Here is a 22,242-nt window from a genome sequence, read left to right on the forward strand (position 1 = left end):
CGGGCGGACCACCACAAAGGAGCTAATCTCCTCATCACAGCCAACGCAAACACATTAGGCACACGGCACCAACACTGAGCTCTAGAGCCCCATTGACAAATCCTGCCCTCGCATGCTATTCTGTCCCATGGATGGATCATTTAAGATCATTTCTTTTGACAAAAGTGGTGAGATGGTCTCAATTAGTAAATTATAATTGTTGAAGTAATATAATTGTGTCTGCAAAGTGGAGTTTAGATCTCTCCTAACATGTTCTCATTAGTTTAGTAGTTCATATTCTTGAATCCCTAAATCATAAAGTACAAATACTGACATTGTAATACTACTTTTACTCTTAATACAACTAAAATCTTCCACTCCCAACAGTGTCCTTAATGTAAGATGCTTTTCAGTTTGGATCAATGTGTAATGAATAAGTGATCAAAATGTATTTGTGTGGCATGACAAAGGTATAAATGATAAAGCGTGCACATTTCTAAAGTGTTATATGATATTTTTGAGCCGCTCTTACGTTGCAATAGAACTCAAAAGAAAATGAAGGGAAATATATCTAACAATAAAAAGAAAGAAAACAAATGTAAAGAAACAACAGAAGCTAAATATTATGATCATGTCCTAAAAAAAGGTTTGTGAAACATTGCTCTGGACTAAAGTGTCCCTCAGTGACTTCCTTCAGCCTGAGGCCAGATGTTCAGTGCAGACAGGTCATCCTGATAATAACACAACACAACCTGAACTTGACCAGCTAATGACAGGTCACAGTGAACAGACGTGCTCAGTCTGCACAGACGTGCTCAGTCTGCACAGACGTGCTCAGTCTGCACAGACGTGCTCAGTCAGTCTGACGGATCAGCTGCAGTTATAGATCCGATTTTAAGCATTATTCACTCATTTTTACAACATAGCCTGGTATTTACTGTAGTCTACCTTTGAATGATGTTTATGTTGATCAAACGTGACAGTTAGATGTTAATAATGTTAGTTCTGATTCTTCCCTCACAGTGAACAACAGTTGTGTGAAGCTGATCTCAGATGGCGTCAGAGTGAAGGGACATTTTGCACTTTATCTGGAAAGAACCGATGGTGTAACATCCCTCCTCTCGGGAGCCGGTGTTCAGGTGTCACTTTTGCCCAGTCAGTGGGCACCAGGCCCTGTCGGGGTCCCGGGGGTCACCCTGGACTCCCAGCTGTTCTATGCACCATGCTAAACAGTCGGGGGTCGCCCTGTGTTTGTTTAAAACTAACAGGAGTCCCATTAAAGCCGTGACTCCCCTCATTTAGGACTGCCATGGGGACACAAAGGACAGCCCTGGGAAGCGGCACGTTGCAAGGGACACCAATTATTTAGGCAAGGACACAGGCCAGCTTGTTCGTGCTCAGGGACATGTCAACTCGTAGGACGACCCCCTCCGTCAAACCCATTGACCAGAGCGCACGGAGAGGCATCTTAATTGGTGTTGGGCAAACAGATTTTGTCACAAAGTTGCAAAGGAAGCTAAGTAGCTGAATGTTCACATTGTCCAACCCCTGACCTGAGCTTTAGGGGCCGTTCAGAGACATCATTATGCTCCATTACTTTGAGTAATCGTCTCAGACTCGTCCTATACCACAGCAGGGAATCCAGGACAGCAATTAAAAGCAATATTCTGGCAATAACAATAGCGTAAATAAAAAAGTGAGCCCCTTTCTCTGTGTACAATGATATGATAGTGGGAAGGGGTAAAGTTTGGCACAGGAAGCAGCCAGGAGAGTCTTTGGTCTTGGAGTGTTCCGTGTGTCTCCCTTCTGTGGGCCCCGGGCCCCCACACGGCCCTCCCTCACTGCCTTTCATTCTGTTTTAAAAGGCTTGTGTTGGAGGAATCACTTGCCATCATTAGTTTTGGAGAGTGGCCACCATGGCAGAGTTGCTTGTCAGATTAGCAGCACAGGACCTGGACTCCGACCTCAGGTGAAAGGGCCACATCCGGTTTGTTAGTTGTTGAGGCCTTTGATTTCCCCTGAAGCGTCTCCTCTGGCACCAGCGTAACACCATCACTCTGTACCACAAACTGTCATGTGTCAAAATATACAAAATATGTGTGTGAACATTAAATCTACTAATATTCTGAGCTAAAATAGGTGCATTTTTGCATCTTTCACACAGGCATTAGGTTCATTTCTGCTGATTGCAATAGGCTTCTGACCATTTCTGGATTAGACTAAAATGTTGACTGGTCACAAACAAAAAGAGCTTACATCACAGCTGAAGCCACACACTGGATTCAAGAAAGATTTCTGTTTTTCTAAACAGTGAACCCCACAAGCGCCCTCTCTCTCTGACGGAGGGCATCCCAGTTCAGTGGAGCAATGTTGGCACCTCACCTGGCACATAGAGAGGTGGTTCTGAGAAGCACAGGGATGTGACGACATCACACAGCACAATGGAGAGTGGGCAGAGGGCCCTCAGGGGCGCTGGCCCCCACTAGTGAAAATGATCATGTTTACTTGCATAATGTCATGGAAACACATTTGATATGTGTTTATTGCTGTGCTTGGCAGAAGTGCAGTATCAGACCTGTACTCCCACACATATTAATACTTGTTAATCGTTCTCTGACAATGTATTGTTCTAAATTATTTAATGCCCCAATATTCATAATTCAAGTGCAAAGGCGTCACAACTTAACTATGTGGCCTTGATAGCATCAAGTGGCTTGTGCCCATTGGTGGGAAAGTGCTGATTAATTGTGTCGTAGCCTGTGAGAAAGTACGCCCAGCGCAAAGCACTAATTATGGGCCCTGCCTGCCTGAGAGAAAAGGGGGCAAAACTCTCAACAAAGGCTCATCTCATATCTCAAGACAATGAGGAGCCTAAAGAATAGGAGAGAGAAGTTAATGAGCTGTGTCACCTGGCATCTGCTGGAGCCGGGCGAGGCTGCGCACATGTGAGCAGAACATTCTATCTGTGTGTGTGTGTGTGTGTGTGTGTGTGTGTGCACATGTGTGTGTTTGTGTGTGTGCACATGTGTGTGTTTGTGTGTGTGCACATGTGTGTGTTTGTGTGTGTGCACATGTGTGTGTGTTTGTGTGTGTGTGTGTGTGTACATGTATGTGTGTTTGTGTGCACATGTATGTGTGTTTGTGTGTGTGTGCACATGTGTGTGTTTGTGTGTGTGTGCACATGTGTGTGTTTGTGTGTGTGCACATGTGTGTGTTTGTGTGTGTGTGTGTGTGTGTGTGCACATGTGTGTGTTTGTGTGTGTGCACATGTGTGTGTTTGTGTGTGTGTGTGTGTGTGTGTGTGTGCACATGTGTGTGTTTGTGTGTGTGCACATGTGTGTGTTTGTGTGTGTGCACATGTGTGTGTTTGTGTGTGTGTGTGTGTGTACATGTATGTGTGTTTGTGTGCACATGTATGTGTGTTTGTGTGTGTGTGCACATGTGTGTGTTTGTGTGTGTGTGCACATGTGTGTGTTTGTGTGTGTGCACATATGTGTGTGTTTGTGTGTGTGCACATGTATGTGTGTTTGTGTGCACATGTATGTGTGTTTGTGTGTGTGTGTGCACATGTATGTGTGTTTGTGTGTGTGCACATGTGTTTGTGTGTGTGTACATGTATGTGTGTTTGTGTGTGTGCACATGTGTGTGTGTGTGTGTGTGTGCGTGTGTGTGTGCGTGTGCACATGTGTGTGTTTGTGTGTGTGCACATGTGTGTGTTTGTGTGTGTGTGCACATGTGTGTGTTTGTGTGTTTGTGTGTGTGCACATGAATGTGTGTTTGTTTGTGTGTGCACATGTATGTGTGTTTGTGTGTGTGTGCACATGTATGTGTGTTTGTGTGTGTGTGTGCACATGTATGTGTGTTTGTGTGTGTGCACATGTGTGTGTGTGTGTGTGTGTGTGTGTGTGTGTGTGTGTGTGTGTGTGTGTGTGTGTGTGTGTGTGTGTCTGTGTGTGCACATGTATGTGTGTTTGTGTGTGTGCACATGTATGTGTGTTTGTGTGTGTGCACATGTTGTATGTGTGTGCACATGTATGTGTGTTGTGTGTGTGCACATGTTGTATGTGTGTGTATATGTATGTGTGCTGTGTGTGTGGACATGTTGTATGTGTGTGCACATGTTGTATTTCACCCTGGAGAGACAAAGAGACCACGAGAATGGACTGTTTAGCAAGCTTTATTCGTGAGTTATTTGGCGCTCAGACCCCGGCAGAAGACGTTGCAATCATGGGCACTCCATGATCTATTTGTATTAGATGTCTCCCCCCGGAGCCTGGAGACTGGTGGTGGTAGATGTGGAGAGAAGGTATAGGATGAGGGGAATGCAGAGGAGGAGCAGGGGAGGTGGTGGGTCGCAGTACGGTTTGAGCGGCCGAGCCATCAGCCTGAGGGCTTAAATGTGACCGCCTGGTGCTGATTGGGAGCGGGGAGGAGTCACTGAGAGCGTTGATTGTGGATGAGGAGCAGGTGCGAGGGCCATGGTGCAGACGCCCCCTGACCTTTCACCCTCCTTCTTGGCCGGGAAAAACTGCATAACCTCTTTGGGATAAGCGCAGAAACCTGGGAGAGTCCATGGTGAAGTGAGGGATCTGACTCTCTCAGACGGACAGGCCACGCCCGTGCGATGATGGCGCTGGGGAGAGGGGTCCTTCCATGGAGGCCTTGACGTAGATGGATGGAGTTAGGTCTTCCAGGCTGAATTTACGCAGGCTTCATGTGTGTGCACATGTTGTATGTGTGTGCACATGTATGTGTACTGTGTGTGTGCACATGTATATGTGTGCTGTGTGTGTGTACATGTATGGGTGTGCACATGTATGTGTGCTGTGTGTGTGCACATGTATGTGTGTGCACATGTATGTGTGCTGTGTGTGTGCACATGTATGTGTGCTGTGTGTGTGCACATGTATGTGTGCTGTATGTGTGCACATGTATGTGTGTGTGTGCACATGTATGTGTGCTGTGTGTGTGCACATGTATGTGTGTGTGTGCACCAGGACTTGGCTCAGATGTCCCCTGCAGATGCCTCTTGTCCCTCTCTGTCATTAGCCAATGTTCTGCACAACACACGGTCAACAATGGAAAAGCGTTTGTGCTCTGACATCTTCAATACTCACTGTCAAACCTTTGCTCATTATCTATATTGTTTTATCATCATATTTCTATAATGGGGTGACAGTGGTACTGTTACTAAGTGTTTGCCCTCTGACGAGAGGGTCAGCGGTTCAAATGTTGCTGTTGCTGCTCCCATATGACAGGTCTGGCATCCTTCTTCTGTCCTAACGTGATGAGAGCCTGCTCTGAAGACAGAAGCTCTAAGTTTACCACATAAGCACATTTGTAATCCTGTGAAAACAGCAGTGTGTTGTGAGGAGCTGAAGAGAATCACCCTGTGGACTCCATGTAGACGACCAGTCCAGTGCGGTCAGGAGAGACAGGCCGGGCTGTTTTGACAGTAAATGACGTGACATGAGACTACAGTTAATAGCACTAGGTAAGATTATAACTCGGACTGTGTTGTGTTTGGCTCTGGAGTTTTGTTTTTCACTGACCAGGAGAGAACATTTCAGTCGCTCGCAGACAAAGGTTGTTTCATGTCTCCACGAGGCATGTTTCTGTTGACAAGGCTAATTGTTAAGTGTGTGGTTCCTGATCCTGGGGCCAGGGAGCCACTTTGGGTTGTTCCACTAAAATGTGTATAACTTCAACAAAGCCACAGGATTTTTTTGTGAGTTGACACTGCTCAGTGGGTCATACAGTGTCCATTGTGAGCCGTCTGAGCGCTGTGGAGACTTTCTAATAATAGAATATAAACTACTTGGCGGGCAAGACTGCATTTAAAAATTCCACCTCCTTTGAAAAGGGGCGGCCCAGGCAAAAGGGACTCCTATGTTTCATTTGGAAGTTATTGGTCCAGTTCCAAGAGCATCTAAACTCCAGTGATCAAAGGTTGAGTCAGAGAAAAGCCTAGCAGGAGGTTTATGCAAAAATGTCATCTCTTATTGGGAATCGGACCTGCTGGAAACCACTGGCGCTTGTGACAATATTCAAACACACATGAGCCGGGTCAAGCTGGTGGATGGAAAAAAAACTCCTTAGATGTATTTAGCAGAGCGTGCTTTTTGCAAAACGACTGACGAAATGATTTCAACTAAAATTCTGGATTATTTTTGCTTAGAAGTTGAATCTAAATGTTCTTAAGAAGACACTACAGTTGTAGCTGAAAAGGAAAAACTATAGAAAACACTAATGATTGGATCCTATGAATTTGTAAAATATATTGAGCCTGTGGTTGAGTGGATAGCACATGTGCGCTCACGTGTGAGCAGCCGCAGTGTCATGAATTCAAATCTGGTTCCAGTTTGCTGCAGTGTCCTTCCCCAGTCTCATCCCCATCTCACTGCCCTGCTTAATAAAGCCTACGGCCAACAAATCCTTACATTTCTATGTATTATTCATCCAGTTTTAGTTTCTGTCATGAAATGAAGCATTATTTTGTTGACATAATAGATCCATAATAATTTTCAAATGGAATTTTTTGATATGTTAATATTTGGTTAAACTATATCTACAGAATATTGCCGTTAAAATTCTCAGAATTAGATTGTGATTGTAAAGGTTGGTGTATGTGAACCTGAGCTTCTTTAAAGGCTGATCTTTAAGTCTATGAGAGAAAAAGGCCATTTCAGAAAACGGCCTTTGAAGTTACAATGTCCCATATCATTGCACATTTCAAATTCTATATATTCTATTCCATATATATATATATATATATATATATTCTGTATGTGCAGATTGGACAATGTTGTTATTCCCACGTGAGAGCTCTTCTGTTGAGAGAGCAAATTGACAGGAAAACATTTTAAATAAATGTTGCCTTAGTGAAAGACTATAATTTTAAGTGAATGTTTAGGAGGCACAGCGGCCAGCACTCTCGCCTCACAGCAAGAAGGTTACAGGTTCGATTCCTGGTTTGGCCCGACCATTCTGTCCACTCAAAACATGCAGAGTAGATAAAATCAGCTACTAATCCTGACCATGTCTATCTCAAGATCAAGATGGGTCCTCGAGCACTGTGGAGCTCACTGCTCCTGAGGAGGGGCCCCAGCGGCAGGGGAAGGATTTGTCAAATGCAGAGGACAAATGTCACTATAGGGACAATAAAGGCTGATAATATAATAAAGATGTAGTGACCTGCTGGTTGCCTACTTTTCTAAACACGGACAGTGAAGTGAAAGCTATTATATCATTTAACACAATCTCAGTCATTATACATTCTTAAACCTCATCAGTTTTTTTTTATTTTTAAAACGTTTGTGTTTTTAAAGTGACAATTTTAACCATTTCCCCAGAACCATACTGGAGTCGACACCAGCGTGAGAAAGTGCAGTTCACTTACAGGTCACTTCTGTCATTAATAACATGAGTTTTCTGAAACTTTTGTAAGGCTCGGCTGCCTTTAAGTGACACTTGAATAAACAGTGGTGTCCGGAGCGGCTGCTGGTTTGGGTCATCCCATAGCTCTTGTTGGGACAGGAGTATACGCCGCTCCGAGACAAGTGGACATCAAACATACCTCCTCTTCACAGACCACTGAGCTCCTGAGCACTGATTCATCAAGGCTAATGCTAAATCACAGGGTCATGCATCAAGCCGTTTGTTTCCACCTTTTAAAAGCAATTCAGACGTCCAAAGCCCGTGACGGAGCAGATTGTTGGATGTGTTAGCGGTAGCTAAACGGGGGCTGATACCGCCAGAAATTTAAACAAAAGTATGTTTTCTCCCTCAAAGCTGCCATCGTTCAGTCTGACAGTTGTTGTAAACATCATTGGGGCTAACAGCATTATAAGGCATGCTACTCTGCATTCTTAGCGCTTTTAAAAGACGGAAGGGCCTCTGAATTTCTGTGTTTATTGGTCTTGGGAACGGAGTGGCTACATCAGAATAATTTGTGTTTTTAAGTGTAAGGAGGTACGGGAAATATGATTGCACCATGCAATATTTAGACAACTTTGTATGTTTTAGATCAGCTGTAAACAGTCTAGAGACAAATATGCAGTTGCTAAAATGTTAAATTGCACAAGCTACTCTTTATGTAAGTGTCATTTGAATATGCATCAGTTACAGGCTGCAAACATGTTAAACAAAGTTACAATGCAGCCATTTGCCTCCTTGTGGAACTGACCTGATCAGGAGGAGCTCGGGGTAGAGCTGCTGCTCCTCCATCAAGAGCCAGGTGCAGTGACTCAAGCCCCTTGTACCATGAGCCAATGGTGGAACGGTTAGTGGAAACGTAACGTAATATGTCTGAATATATTGGTGTTTATAATGATCACGGCCCCACACAGACAGAGAGGATTCTGGGACGGCTCTTTCTCCCTTTTTAAACCACTGACCTTAAAAGCTTTGTATATAAAATGCATACCTTGGCAGAATGCACAGAAGGGAATGTACTCTATGTCCAGCAGTGTCTACCTGCTCCATCAGTCTTAGATGGAATGTGCACGTTCAGAGCCGCTTCACTGTCGCTGCTTCGAGAGAGTAAACACAGGAATATTCAGTTTTAAAATATAATCCTCATTTTATTAACAGAGGCCAAATAAAACTCATCACATTTTATTTACAAAGAGAGGCAATAAATATCTTAATAATAGTCATAAAATTATTTTTGTTTACATTTGTTTTTGTTTTTTTAAAAAGTCATAAATGTGTCATGTTGTTAGTAGCAACTCATAGAAAGTCCTGCGAGCTGACCGGTGGATATATACGAGCGGTGAGAAGACTCAAGAGGGCGCTGTGGATGTCCAGTGAGTAAGTACAGACTTTTCCAAAAGCATTTGAACCTGTCATTCAGTTAAAGAGGAAACGTGGACGAAACAACACAAAGAACACAGAGGTAGAAGTCTTCATCGCCCAAACCAACACGCTCCATCTGACATATTAAGACATTAACGTGGCACTTTGTCCTAACCTGGCCAGCCAACTGATCCATTTGAATTTATTTCCATTCAATTGCATACAGTCGGTGTTAAATGTGTTTATTTAACCATGAACACCTGATCACCAAGCCCAACAACATGTCTATTTGTACAAAATCAAATCAAAATGTCGGCCGCTGACTAGACCAGCGCTGCACGGGACTGACCACCTCCTCATCTCTTGATAAGATAATCCTTTATTGTCCACACATGGGGAAATTTCATAAGGATTGATTTCACTACATTGGAAGACCATGCATTTCGTTCAATCACATAAGCCAGAGTGCGGTATTTTTGTTTTTTCAAGCATTTAAACGGGACTTAAGCCGTGGCTGATGTCTGACTAGTCAAAGCACGTCGTGTTCGAGCTGAATCACAGGCTGTACAGAAACGCCGAGCGAATCCCAGCGATCGCAGGGACGCCGAGCGCATTCCGTTTGTTCTTAGAGATGCACGGAAATGAGAGGAAGAGATAGAGAGACTGGTAAAATATTGCACTCGAAGCTCCCTAGTGTCTCCACCTGCAATGGCCACCTCTCTGCTGCATCTCCATGGCGTCTGATTCCAGTGGAAAGTATGGGATCCGCGTTGTCAAGGGCAACACAAACAAAAAGCAACAGGTATTCCAATCAATCTTTACTTGGCTGATCTTTATAACGTTGCGTCGGCTCTTCGGTCCCCATTGTCAGAAAAGGCAGTTGGAACGATGCCGAGGACGATGGCGACGGGAAATCTTGTATTTCTTGATGTTCCGTAGAGGTCCTTTAGTTTATCCAGTATAAATAACATAACATACACGTGAGCACAATGACATCAACCCAGAGGAGTTAGGAAATATTCAGTCATCCTTGAAATACAAAAATAAAACATCTTTGACTTTTTGTTCGGCGAGTCTGTCTCAAGAGTCTTTAAAGTGGTTCTTTTCAGATAAGAAGCTTGGCATTTTCTCCATTACAGTTTTCATTCTCATCCCAAGAAAAAAAAAAAAAGAGTGCTGTGTCCATTTCCCCGTCAGTTCCTCCTGGCTTTTAACCTGCGAGCCCTGCGTGTCCGCTTAGTCACTGTGGTGAACTTAAACTCCTCCACAGGGTCCGCCCGGCCTTTGGGGTGTCGTTTCATGAAGTGAACTTCTTGTTGCCGCTGCGTGGTTCTCGAGCCCTTCTTAGGCCGTCCTTTCCTGTTGAAGCCCAAGTACCATCCTTTGTACTTGGCCGACACCAGAGCAGTGTAGTTGTTCTCCAGGAATTCTTCTACAAAGACGCACTCCTGTTTCCTTCCGTCAGGCTGAGAAGGAAAGAAAGCGAAGGAGGAATTAGTTGGATGCATAAACTATATTTTAGAAGTAATATGTGACAAGTACATTCTTATAATACTAGAATATAATTGTATACTGGGCAAACTTATCTTGTACAAAGCTTTTAGTAAAATACTTTCTTAGAAACAAATATTATTGTATAATTTCATGTTTTAATAGCAAAAGAAAATTACATTTTGGCATCTGTACAAAGGTTTAAGAGCGAGGATATTTCATCCAAGTCGTTTCTTTATATTATATATCTTGCCTTGCCAAATTGACTTACAAAGAGCTTTTCATTATGTAATATTTTCACATTAATAATAATGGATTTTATCTGTCAAAATGTAAGGAAAAGAAATCAAATTAATTGATAGAGCCAGGTTTACATTTCGAGCTAGATTTTTGTTGGCAAAGAAGTTTACAGAGGGGATTTTGGAAATAGAATGTGCTTTAAATAAAGCAAATTTCACCCAATCTCTGGAGTAAAAACTTTAATAAATCAGGAATAAGATGTTCACAAATCCATCAAAATCCTGTTAGTAAAGATTGTAAGGTTTGGTTCTACTTTTGACTTTGAATTTACAATGTCCCATATTAAATAAAAGAATAGTTTTGCCTGTTTTGCCCTGACAAAACATCTCCCCAAAAGCACAGTTGAAATGGTCAGTGTAATGCAAAGGCCAGAGGGAAAGTGCACGTTCTGACCAGATGAGCGCTGAGAGCGCTGAGAGCGCTGAGAGCGAGTGGACGTGTGTGCAAAGCCCCTTTCGCTGACAGCATGACTTATTAATGCCACAGAATCACACGTGTGCGTCCAGCGTCAACTTGTTTTCCAGGGCGCCGCTGCTGCTGTCGGCGTGGCCCTGCTCTCGGCTCACTCCTGTGGCCACCCGGTGTGACTAAGTGATATAACGCCAATGGCATTCCTCCTAAGTGACCATTAGTCTCTCAATGCATTGTGGTGATTGCAGTCTGTAATTGACTGATCGAGTGTCAAAGGAGTAGGCCCATTACGTAATGGAAGAATGGCTGCGAGTTATCAAAGGGGTTTTGTTGGGTGTACAATAACAGCAGGAGAAAGCAGATCTGGGGTTGTGTTCAATTCACTGTGGATTAGGGGCTCCTTCGAAATATTAATTCTGATTTTAGAGCACAGACTTTCCATTGCAATTAAAACACTTCTATTTCGGGGTCAACCTGTGCACGATGTCATCAGGATAAAATGCAACGTGTTCAGTCTCGTGATTACACAATGTCTGTCATCTACTATTTAGCTTTTGTCTGGCTGGCATCATGGTCTGATACACATAACCCTCTCCAAAACATTTATTTTAATTGATGGTAGTTCTATGATTGGACGAGCACCCGAAACAGTCAGTCAAGTGGAAATGGCATTTTGTTTCTAAACGCCGTGGAATTTAAAAGCTTTTCAAATTGTGCATTTCACGTTCATTGCCCATCGTGGAAGATCTTTTGTTTTTTCCTAAGTATTTTTTTTTGGCCTGTAGGCTTAGACAGGAAATCCTAGCGTGAAATGGGGATGAGAGAAGGGAGGACATGCAGCAAAAATGTCTGAGTCGGGATTTGAACTCTCGACACTGCGGCCGGCTGCACATGGAGCAGCGCCATTACGAAGACCCTAAGGTGCTTTATAGATGTTTCATATTGAAGTTTGTAGACAGTATATATCTACTTTTCATTACTATTCTTGTTATATATTATGGTCCTGTGCTTTTATACTCACCCTTCCCACTATCTTGCCCTTCTCATTCATACAGATGTAATGGTCACTTTCTTTGCCCTTTATTCGAATGTGGCTCCCGAAGGTTTCCGTCTCGACCACGAGAAGAGCTGAAAGAAAACACACCAAAAAAAAACAATAACTGACATGTCCAACAATCTTTGAAACAATCCACATTAATCGCCGGCGTACGCTTGACACTGAGCGGTAAAAGTGATAATGGTATGAAGCGATCTGGGCTAAAACAACAACAATGGCGGCGTCACTTAAACCTGACACAGCACTAATCCACTCTAAAGACGCATCCTGGCGGCTCTTTCATTTCCCCTCGCCGCCCGCCCCCCTCCCGACTTCCAAATGTTAACCCCTGCCAGGTCACCTTTGTCTGTGCTCGCCTGTCAAGACGCAAAGAGATCGACCAAACATTTGCGGAGCGGTTATGTGCCCCTCAGGATTAGGTTTCAAGTTGCCCTTAGTCTGTGCTCACTCAATCAAAAAGTTAAGATGATCCATTTGTTTAACACACAGGGCCATTCAGTAGCGCTGAAGGGAGCAGGGGAAAGAATAGGCCGAGGGGACGGGACAGGCTTGGGGGCAGAAGACAAACCTCCCTCCATCTCCTCGGATCAGCCTTCAAAAGTGGGAAAACAGTCCATCTTGTGAGTGCTCGGGGAAAGATCGCTTCTAGATCTTTTGGAAGCTCTTTGGGACGTTTTAAAAGCCACACTTGGAGCCGTCAACCCACATCGGCAAACGTTTGACAACACTTTGGCCGACCGGTTTTGCATGTTGACCAAACCCACGGAATGAAGCTCCAGATAAAACCATCGCTGTCATATATCTGTTTGAAAATGGTCTGGCAGCTGCCGGCTTTAACTTAGTAAGAACCTTGACTCACAAAACCAACAATAAAGTGGAATCACTGTCATCAATGCCACGAACGGATGGCATTTAGTTTACAAAGGAGGGAATGCAGTACAGTACGAGCACTTCAGAATAGTAATCCGTGTAATCCTCGACCTTAGAAAAGTTCTGTAAACGCGGGCGCTCTACACTTCAGTAATCTCTGGGAAAACGTCCTTGTACGTATGCGCTTTGTGGTATGCGCCAAGAGTAAAACAACAATCCTCACAAAAGGTCTTCTGTTGCTAATGTTATAAATAGTAGTTTCATATGATGAGAAATGTGTGCTTTCAAAGACATGTATTAACCTCATAATAGGGTCATCAGACCCTTTTTAAACTCCTATGTTAATTATGGCTAACGGAATGCATCCATTTGTGAGCCATAGGGGGCCGACCAGCTACAACCTGGAAAGACAAATTAGTGGCTGGATAATAAATATGCTGAAGCAAACCAGTGAAGAATGGGAACTGCCATTTTGAGGCGCTTTAATGAAAAGTAGGTGAACTTTACAGCTCCTTAGCTAAACACAAAGGCTAAATGGAAATATACTTCATGTCTGATGCTTTGTGGCTAAGTGCAAGTGGCTAAGTGCCTGTTAGCTCGACAGCAGCGTCTTCATAAGCTTGATTAGAAAGTGCAAAAGAGTTCACAGGTGCCAGGTACAGCAGCTGGGTGGGTGAGAGGGAGCGGGAGAGAGGTGGAGGAGGACGGCCGAATTGGCAAGGCCTCATGGGAAAAGGTTGGATCTGCTTCTACTCAAGCTCTAACAAGCAGTGAGGAAGCTTCGTCCTGGCGCATCTGCCACGGAACGCGCTCGTTCGATTTAGCTCCGAGAGTCGGCTGTTTGGGACAAGCTAGCTTCAGAGGAGTGATGCAGCTCACATTTAGATTAGACACGGCTTGTTCAAATAAGGAACATCCAAACAGTTAAAACTCCAACTAGTTCTAGATGACAGTGAGACCAATGATCATTTGATAGTGAAATTATAACTTGAAATCACATTACTACCGATCCCTTTTATCCCCCGTCAAGACACTGCAACATGTTTAAACGGAGAGTAAATTGGACAAAATTGTAATAAAGTTATATCGGCTTAGCTCGAGTTCAGATACATTTTAAAAGCATGTGCATTTAAGGTGGAATTGAGGTTCTGTCTGCTCCACAAAACACCATACTAATGTTTGTTAGCATGCTAATGTTTGTTAGCTTTACCATTACGGTAACTCTGCTTTGGGGAGTTACATTTAGAAGATCATTGTGGTGAATAGTTTGGATGTTCCAGACGCAAGAAATTAATTTAGAATGCTGAAAATACTTTAAAATAAACAGATAATGTTTTTCAAGATTTAAGACTAATTAGGCACAGCACCTTTAAGGACACAGAATCATAATGTTAGTAGAGATCAATGTAGTTATTTTATTAGAAAGTTATGGACACATTTCAGAATGTTGAAATATAGGCACTTTGGAAATTTTGGCCTTGAGAATGACATTTATGTTGATATAACTCCAAATCTGCAAAGCCAACCCCAAACCACAAATTGTCTACCCGTGAATTCTGTAGGTGTCTGGGGAGAGGGAAGACAAGCTTCAGAAAATCATCTTCAAGCCACCGTGCAACTCACGCTCAGCGGTGTAACTATGATTTTTAAGACCATTGTTTCATCTACTGAAAGTACACGTTACTTTCGATCAGTCAGGTGTTCCCTCATCAGGAAATGTATTTTATCTCCTGGCAGCAGAGGGAATTACAAAGGGGAGGTATAACAAAAGCTAGCTTAATCTGACTCAAAAACATCCCAGACGACCTCTGATCTCCACTTATGACTTATAATCGTGCACATGTGTCGACTCGTACCATGCTTGCTCCCGTCGTCTCCGTTGGCGTTGATCTTCTTGCCCAGGACCTGGACGTGCTTTCCCGTGGTCCGGCTGTAGAGCTGGTAGATCCGGACCTGCTTCCGGCTCACCTCGTCCGGGTGTTTGGTGTGGTTCTCAATATAAAACCTGAAATCTGTGGAACTCTGTTGGGACTCCTGTGTACAGGTGTGAGAAAGAGAGGAAGAACCAGGATGAAGAAACATCCCGTCATAGCACAGGTGTTGATCATAACGTCTGCTGTTATTTTGATGGGCTCTGTGTCAAAAATATGACGCTTCAGGGGCTAAAAGCTGATATAACTAGCAGGCATGTGGCTCGAAGATCCCCTCCTTTACTTTCAACTCACGTTTTAAGCGGCGCATTTACAAGCTGGTAACTATGCCACAAGTGCGTTAATGAATCTGTGAATGAAAATCTCACGGCAAGTGTAAAATCTTGGTATTGAAACGACGGTATGTATGCGAAGGTCCCGAGGCTCTATTGGGCAACCTGTGCTCCATTTCCACAAGCCGGCCAGCCACCAGCAATTATACACCTCAAGCATCCAGACCTGTTGCACTATCATCAAACAAATATCTGCCCGCAGGCTCCGAGCACTCCATAAATTACAAATATGGCAGGCGGAACACGGGAGTAAAAGCAAGAAGCACCAAAAACATGTGAAAACACTCTCCTGATGGGACGTTCTTGACCAAACGATTCCCGCCCCCTTCGCTCATGAAGTTATTGTTTTGCCAGGAAAGTTCCAGTGTCTGGCATTGCTATATCTTACTTTCTTTTTTTAATTTTAAAACCTTGAAAACAGCCTTTCTTACTGTCAGCACGATCGCCTTTCCGTGGAGACAGATAAGTTTAATACCACATGTCAAGCCAAGAAGCAAGTGACAATCCCTCTAGCAGAAATGTTACACAGCGCACCTTTATGTTTAAATGATTAAAATCGCATATTTGTCTGGGATCTGGGATCAAATGAGTCATGAACCTTCTAAAACACGCATTAATATAAATGAGCCAGTTTATGGAACATCTCTTTGAAATGAATGAATCCCAACAATTTGTCTCAACAATTTTTATCAATTTTTACAAACTGCCTTCCAAAATAACTAGGCGGCTGTTTACGAGTTACCTTTGACACAGCGTTAAAACAGAGGAAATCGCTGAGTTAGTTTGCAGGGCCAGAAGTATGTCACTAACATGTGGAGGAAGACGGGCGAACATATACTTTAGAAAACCTGCTGGAATCTCTGTTCACGCCAAGATCCCGTTTCCCAGCTGGACGCTCTGGTAATTGCACAGTAATGGCTTTTTATGCGGCTGTTCTCAGGTGGCTAATTATACACATTTTACATTGCTCAGGCCCTTGTTATTTTAACTTCTGTGAATTAATAGCACATCGGGAAAGAAGGGATGCGAAGTTACAACCGCGATTGAACAGAAAAATGACTGGTGCCAATGCGAGCGTCCTCAGAGACTCGTAACACGGTTCTTTTGAAGCAGGTGTCGCGTCGGGGCTGACTTTGGACACGGGTCCCATCGGAGAGGAACACAATGTGGACTGTAGCTTTCCGATCTGCTCAAGTCATTGGAGCGAGCGGGGCTGGTCCGGCTGACCGCTATGACGTATGGAGTCCAGATATGCAAGCCTTAGAGGATCCAACGCCTGCGCTGGGCCACGGCTTCTGTAGTTTGACATTTAGACAACACGCCCATCACGTTAACGGTAGAAACACGCCCGTCATGTTACTTTTGGCTTCAGACGCTGAGGGGGAATGAGACAATGTATTTACCGCTGACGATCAAATCACTGTCAACTGATGAAACACTGAACAACACCACAGTCAGTGAACACACATCTAATGTCCTCTTATTACATTTGATCATCTTCACATCAGGTTTTTTTTATGCAAGACATATTTTCTATGTTTTTTGCCGAAAACTGTAGCTTTACCTGTAGATTTAAGACTGAACTTATAATATTAGAGTGTAGATATTTTGAGTTACAGAAAAAATCCACATTCGATTTCACTTTTTTTTACAATAAATGGCACTGTACAGATTGGATGGCACAAATAAAATGATTACAATCACGCACGTTCAGAGATACGACTGCAGATCAATAGAATTCTTTCAAATGTTAATGCAGAACATGTAACTAATGTGTCATGAATCTTGATTTTAAAAAGCAAGTTGACTATTGCAATGAAAAACTTGTTGGAAAAAGCCAAAGTTCAATATTGTTCCAAAGTGGATGTTCAAAAAAGCTGAACAAATAAATACTAAAACGCGTATAAACCAGCAAACAAGTTCACCAAGTATCAATACTGATGAAATGATATTTACATGACAAAGTTGGGCTTTTCTGAATAGCTTTATAATGATTTTTACGGCTGTATCCAAACTAGTACAAGACAACGTATTATTATTAAAGAAGCGTCGCTCATTTTAAGTTGGAAATCTCATTACATTGCATGGATAAAATTGAATTATACATTTTTGTATCGTTGTGGTGTTGGGAGTCTGTATCAAACCTTTCCATCAAAATTCAGAAGGAACCGTTTGCATGGAAACTACACTAGCACCAAAACCGTCAGCTTGAACGGTTTTGGTTCAAAAAGTCAAAACTCGGCTCTCATCTATTGTCAACCCTGTCACAATGAACCAAAAACTACCACCGAACAAGCACACACACTTACACACACTTAGACACACACACACACACACACACACACTTACACACACTTAGACACACACACACGCACTTAGACACACACACGCACACATACCACACATGCACACACACGCACACCACACACACACACACTTACACACACACACACACACACACACACACGCACACGCACTTAGACACACACACACACACACTTAGACACACATACAAACACACACCACACACACACACGCACTCACACGCACACAAACACACACACACACACAAACACACACACAAACGCTAGCTGCAAACTTCGCCCAAATCTCTCCATCTCTAAACAAACACGACGGTGCGTTTTCGGGAGCGTTTTCGGGAGCGTGGCGTTGTGGCGTTCGGCGTGGAGCGGGAAAGACAAGCCTAAGCACATGACTGAGGCGAACACTACAACGACAACATTTTTTATCAAGCCGTCCGCTGCCCTCTTCAAAGATGGGATGAAAACGGATACGGTTGAAACTTCAAACGCCCGGCACTCTTGCTCCACTGAGGAAGCCGAGTTGTCGCAGGCATCTCACAGACACCTTACAATCTTATGGACACAAAGGACAGGGTCAAACGCTTCAATACACAGCTATGGAAGACCCCGGCGGTGCATTCAAAGGCTGATTCCGACTGCGGAGGCTTCTGTTGTGTTTCGGCGTGTATCCCACCACCGTGTGACATTCGGGAGTTATGCGGGGCTGGGAATTCTCCGTGACAAAAAAACAAATAGGCTTTTCTTGAAACTATTTGCACCTTCTCCTCTGAAACCCGGGAGCAAACAAACGCAGCATATCCAAGCCTGAATCTTGATCTGTTATCTGGTGTTTCCTCACCACATCCAACATACAAGTAACTGATTTTAATCTCCGAACCAGGAAATCTCATTGAATGTTTTACTTATGGACAGAAAGATAGGCCAGTGCACTTCAGCATGTCCAAACACTCACTTATTTCTGCACAGACAAAATATTCCACATGCAGAGGAAGAATGTGGAGCGTAATACAACTTTGGGGACTGAGATTGCGATGTCCACGTTTTAAAATGTCTTTATTCTACAATTTGATATTACATATTTGATGTTATGTCGCAGAATGTGACATTGTTTTAATTAGTTATGCATAATATTGGCAGCATTTCATAAAAGGTGGAGAGAAAATGTATAGTATTAGTATTTTTTAAACTAACAACAACTAAACAAATATATATATATATATATATATATATATATATATATATATATATATATTATATGCTAATGGAGCATTAAGTTTGCAACTATATGTGATGTATCCAACATAAAAAGGCAACAATATCCAGATTTCCAACTGTTTTAAATTCTTTAAAGGGAGAAAGGGTGTCATAAGTTGTCCTTTTTAGCTAAAGGTTTAATTTCCTTATGTTCACAAGGACATTTTAAACATTGCTTACACAGACAAGCTCTGTCACGTCAGCCGTAAAGTAAATCAGAGCTCTTTAGCAACGGGGGCGCGTGCTCAGGTCCATCTCCTCTCGCTGTGCAGTGGACGGCTGCAGATCATTAGCCTTCAAAGAACAAACTGCTCGAAAAATGAGGCACCAAGCGCCAACGACGTGTTCAAAGAACAACAAATATTCATTATTAGAGCGTGCTCTTATAAAAGGGCTACTTACTGTAAAGGCTCTGGACCAGTGCGGTTAATAGGCTATTAGGAGATTAGCCCTTGGTGCACTATGAATGACTTTGATTTACTAATGCTGCTCATAGTTGTGCGGGACTGCAGGCAATTACACTTCGTCTGCTTTGGCAACTTTATGGGAAGCGTGACGTAATCATTAATCATATCTGAGCAATGCCACTATAATGTGAAGGAATTTGGATCTCATCGCTTGCGATGGAAGGGGCGTCAATGTTCTGATATGCATTAATACCTCTTATACTCTATGCAAAAAAAGCCTGTTTTTCATCCATTATAGAACTAACGGCACATTTCAATTTGATTCAAGCTATTATGAAATGGTATGAAATATTCACTGTTCTGTCATGTTAGTGGTAGCAAAGTGCATTCACCAGCCTAATTATAAGTCATCCATAAATCAAATTAGCTCCAACCTGCTTCTCTAAAGAGGGAATGACAATTACGCACTGTATGTTAAGTTACCTGTAACTATCCGGCAAAATATTATGGCAAAAACATGAAATACGACCCATAAAATGTTTAACAAGAATAATTTATCATTACTTAAAAAACACATTTGCTCTATTACATTCCAGATTTTCCACCAGCTGTTCTAGTTGTATTTGGGGTTAAAGGGCACACACCATTACGGTTAAAAAAGCACAATATAATAATAATGTTAGAGGAGACGTACCTGTAGCTGGAAGTAGAGGACCAGAAAGTGTAAACACCTATGTCAAGAGAAGGAGAGAAGGAGGAGGCAATAAATCACGAGCAATTACATGAAGAACACTCAGTTAATACCTGCGTGACAGCCACGCGCAAATATGAGGCGTGTGACGACTTCTATTGGTAAGAATGTAATGAAGACAACAATAATGATACTTACAGATAGAGGAACCTCGAAGGCAACGGAGACATGATGACTCAAAAACACCTGAAGTACACCTGCTTCCACTTGATTTAGAGCCACGTTAAATTAAAAAAAAGCCTGTGGTCCGTGCGCTGCCGTGTCCAGCTTTACGCGTGCCCTTTACGCACGCAGACCCGCGGAGAGGAGCCGTTTGAATCCCAAAGTGACGGTAGATCACCGGACAGGGTTACTGGGAGCAACATGAGGCGCTTCCTTGTTGAAGGCTGAGTAATCCACTGCAGCCCCCAAAGAAATCCATAAAAATGTCTCCGTAAAAGTAGTCCCAAAGCAGCAGGAGAAAACTGTGCGTAATGTTGCAAAAAAAAAAAAAAAAATATGACAGCAAAAGAAATAAAGAATCCTTCAATAACTACGATAGAGCTGTTCCCCCGAGTCCTCCAGGGTGCAGAGCCTCTACTGGTCCGTCCGTACCTGCGGGGGAGGATTTCTACACCTTGCGCGGGACATCTTCCACCAAGTGTTCCCAGAACGGAGACGCTCTTCCTAAAAAAAAAAAACTAAAAAAAACAAGAAACTCCTTCCTAAAACAAGCCTTTAAAATTGCCTTCCAAGAAACATATCTAATCCAAAATGAGAAGCGCGTGCAGCGTGTGATCCCGGGAGCTCCTCTGACTGTGATCTGCAGCTCTGTCAGCGGGGTTCGCGCGTCTGCCGGGCGCATCGGGCACAGCGAGGCTTTCTCGTTGTTGGTGGGTGGAAACATGTCAGCGGTTTGCACCTGATAGGGTAATCTGAGAGAGACCATCAGCCCGGAGAGGGGTTCTTTTTTCTTTGTTCTGTCTTTCCCCAGTTCATAGTGGGCATTGGGGCTGCGCGCAGAAAGAGGGGAACAAGGGGATTATGCGCGTTTTGGTTTCTTCAGTGATACTTAGTGTGTGTCGTGTAAGTTTGGATAAGCGTTGTATTGTTATTCATAGTGGCTAAGACAACATTGGGACAGCTAAACCCACTTGAACAAATAGATTTAAAATATACATGGTGTTCACGTGACATCAGAACGTCACGGTTTTAGAAATGAGTTGGAGACAAGTTGGATTTCTGAGGTGGAATTTGCTGTCAGATTGCAGATTTGTTGACCTGATTTATGGTTCATATCTCTGTAATTACTTGCCCTGCCCGAATGAAACAAATACTGGCATAAGTTTAACGTCTTCTCTGCCTGTGTAAATTAACAAAGGGGTTTTAATTTTGTCCACAAATGCTTCAGGAATAGGTCATTATTCAACTCCAAAACGTGATTATTGTCAAATAAAAGAACTTCAACTACAAGATTAATATTATAAGAATTAGTCTACGTCTGTGGGTCCAATTCGTAACAGATTGTAATACGTTTGTGCATTTATATTTTGCATACTTCTTTCATAAAACAGTAATTCTCACATAGAATTAAAATATAACGTCGGCAAATTCTAGAAGGTAAACGGAACCTCTTATTTTCATATATTTCTGGATTATAAACACGATTATGATTATTATTTGTATTGCAACTTGTCAATTCACTTCAATGTGATTTGGAGATGCGTATTTGGCTGAGACGTGATGTCGAAACGCACTGAAACCACTCGACGTGATTTGCCCCTTTAAAGCCGCGCACATTAAATGTGGATTGGCCCGCGCGCTTCCAGACACTATTCAAATGCGCGTTCTTCTGGTCATCCTTGATTTTCCCCACTGGCCCCTCATTCTTCTCCATCAGTGATGCCCTGTAACTTCTCCCGCATTTAAATGAAAGAGAGGTGTGAATGTGTTTACGAGCGCAACAGTAAAATGAGCACATTATACATAAAAAGAAGAAGAAGAAGAAGAAGAAGAAGAAGAAGAAGAAGAAGAAGAAGAAGAAGAAGAAGAAGAAGAAGAAGAAGAAGAAGAAGAAGAAGAAGAAGAAGAAGAAGAAGAAGAAGAAGAAGAAGAAGAAGAAGAAGAAGAAGAAGAAGAAGAAGAAGAAGAAGAAGAAGAAGAAGAAGAAGAAAACCAGAAAATGCTTTGTGGCTCATCTTTATTGTCCCATTAAAACTGGATTCTCGAGATTTCAGTGCCATTGATATTCAAAATGGATCTGAAATAATGACATAGAAGACTTCCCATCTTGGGGCATTTCAAAGGCTTCCTGCCGGGCGTAAGTAGCAGACTGAAGTGACCAGAGATCCAGCTGTTTG

General features: G+C 42.8%; 1 protein-coding gene across 1 annotated transcript; it reads right to left on the reverse strand.

Annotated features, from left to right (window-relative positions):
* Window positions 1-9,706: 9,706 nt before the first annotated feature.
* Window positions 9,707-20,571, reverse strand: fgf24 (fibroblast growth factor 24). Its single transcript, XM_072434919.1, has 5 exons — window positions 20,042-20,571; window positions 19,847-19,883; window positions 14,761-14,938; window positions 11,999-12,105; window positions 9,707-10,241 (listed from the first exon to the last, which is right to left on the reverse strand). Exons 1-5 carry the CDS (start codon window positions 20,071-20,073, stop codon window positions 9,969-9,971), a joined length of 627 nt encoding a protein of 208 aa, XP_072291020.1. The 5' UTR covers window positions 20,074-20,571; the 3' UTR covers window positions 9,707-9,968.
* Window positions 20,572-22,242: the final 1,671 nt, after the last annotated feature.

The sequence above is a fragment of the Eucyclogobius newberryi genome, unplaced genomic scaffold, assembly GCF_026437365.1.
Source record: "Eucyclogobius newberryi isolate DKJ021-1_F unplaced genomic scaffold, fEucNew1.0.hap1 SCAF_11, whole genome shotgun sequence".
Lineage (NCBI taxonomy): Eukaryota > Metazoa > Chordata > Actinopteri > Gobiiformes > Gobiidae > Eucyclogobius > Eucyclogobius newberryi.

What these genes read in the sequence shown, in the direction of transcription:
- fgf24 (XM_072434919.1), bottom strand. Translation starts at nt 20,073, where the DNA reads ATGTCTCCGTTGCCTTCGAGGTTCCTCTATCT. An exon ending in CCTTCGAGGTTCCTCTATCT is followed by an intron (nt 19,884 to 20,041) that starts GTAAGTATCATT and finishes CTCTTGACATAG; the next exon opens with GTGTTTACACTTTCTGGTCC. An exon ending in AGACGACGGGAGCAAGCATG is followed by an intron (nt 12,106 to 14,760) that starts GTACGAGTCGAC and finishes GTTTTCTTTCAG; the next exon opens with CTCTTCTCGTGGTCGAGACG.